The 1,438-nt window shown below is 71.2% G+C and overlaps 1 protein-coding gene across 1 annotated transcript in view; it reads right to left on the bottom strand.

Annotated features, from left to right (window-relative positions):
- The window catches only part of UBE3C (ubiquitin protein ligase E3C), a 17,970-nt gene extending 16,754 nt beyond the window's left edge, over positions 1 to 1,216 (bottom strand). The window contains exons 1-3 of the mRNA XM_012733877.1: positions 1,153 to 1,216; positions 522 to 731; positions 4 to 36 (exon numbers count right to left, since the gene is read on the bottom strand). Of these exons, the coding sequence (XP_012589331.1) occupies positions 4 to 36; positions 522 to 731; positions 1,153 to 1,216 (307 nt within the window). The remainder of the gene's footprint in view (positions 1 to 3; positions 37 to 521; positions 732 to 1,152) is intronic.
- Positions 1,217 to 1,438: the final 222 nt, after the last annotated feature.

Genomic DNA, 1,438 nt, shown 5'->3' with positions numbered 1-1,438 from the left:
TGCTGTTAATCAACAAACAGAGAGACCTGTAATACCCTGCAAGAGAGGAAGAGACGTGAGAAGCCGGCCGGGCCGACCCCCGGGAGCTTCCTCCACCGTGGCGGGCGCGGACGCCAGCTCCCCCGCGGCCTGAAACGGGGGGGGGCCCACAGCCGGCCAGGAGTGCACTCGGGGCGCCCCTCTCCTGACCGCGAGGCCCCTCGCCCGGGGAGCGCCCACCCTTCGCACCGCCCCATTTCCTGGGGCCGGAGCCCCGCGTGCCCGCCCGCCCGTGGGGGTTCTGGGCCGGGAGTCCACGCTGGCGCTGCACGTCACGTTTCTCAACTCGTGAGTCTTGCAAGCGTCACTTCACAGTCTCCCCACACGGGCGCCGACACGCATCCCCAGGGGTCCCCCAACTGTGACAGAGCTGTGGTGGTGCCCGGCGGCCCCTCCCGCTCACGCCCTGGCTTCAGGCACAGGAGCCCGCCGGCCTCACGCCCTTCTCCGGCGCCAGGGCGCGAGACCCGCCTTCTACTCACCGTTCTGGACCACGTAGTGCAAAATCTGCTCAATGACCGACACCACACAGCTCGCGTCTTGTAAAGCAGGCAAGTAGGTGCTCTCGGACGAGAACACCTCAAGCATCCTCAGGGGCAGCGCGACATTCAAACTGTCGTCGTGACAGCTCTGCAGCAGCCTGCGGGCGAGAGCAGGCGACTGTCGCGGTCCCTGCTGCCGGCCCCCGGGGTCTCCCGTGCCCAGGGAGCACGGGCCGGGTTCCCAGAGCCAGAAAACACAGAGGGGGCGGGCGGGGGCGGGTCTGGGGCAGCACTGATGCTGTGTGAGCCGCGAGGCAAGGCCCCTTCGAGGGGCCGAGGCGGCCTCAAGGCCTGCAGGCGGTCCAGGCTCTGGCCCCTAGGCCGCAGCCCCTGCCCAGGCCCGGCGGGCCGCGGTCACGAAACCCGGGCTCCTCGGGAGACGGCCGCCCGGGAGGCCCCAGCTGGAGGCGCAGCCCCGTCACAGGCCCTCAGCAGGAGGCGACCGCGGGTTACTGGGCCCCGCCCCGGCCAGCCCCTCCCGACACTCTGGGCTGGTCAGCGCCTCGGAGCCAGGCCCTGCACGTGGCGCCGTTCTGAAACCCGCCAGCAGGCCAAGCAACAGCCCCTGCACCCCCAATCGCCACACAGACGTGCCACGCCGTGGTCACCGCCCACGACTGTCCTGTTGGAGCCATGGTCAGGAGGTGCCAGGGCCAGCTGGTCCTGAGGAGGCACCGCCGAGGCACCGGAGCCTCCCGCCGGCTCTGCAAGGGCCGGTCACGTGGCCTGCGGCCGTGGGTAAGACCGAAGCTACCTGCCTGCCCCTCCGGTCACCCCAATCCCATCTCCCTGGGGCCGGCCCACCCAGCTGCACCGAGCCTCCGCCCCAGGGAGGCGGGCACCCCGGGGCCCTCGCG

This window comes from Condylura cristata, unplaced genomic scaffold (genome assembly GCF_000260355.1).
Source record: "Condylura cristata isolate star-nosed mole 26May11 unplaced genomic scaffold, ConCri1.0 scaffold00042, whole genome shotgun sequence".
NCBI classification, from domain to species: domain Eukaryota; kingdom Metazoa; phylum Chordata; class Mammalia; order Eulipotyphla; family Talpidae; genus Condylura; species Condylura cristata.
The sequence above is the reverse complement of the archived record's forward strand: the minus strand, read 5'-3'. Positions and strand labels throughout refer to the sequence as shown.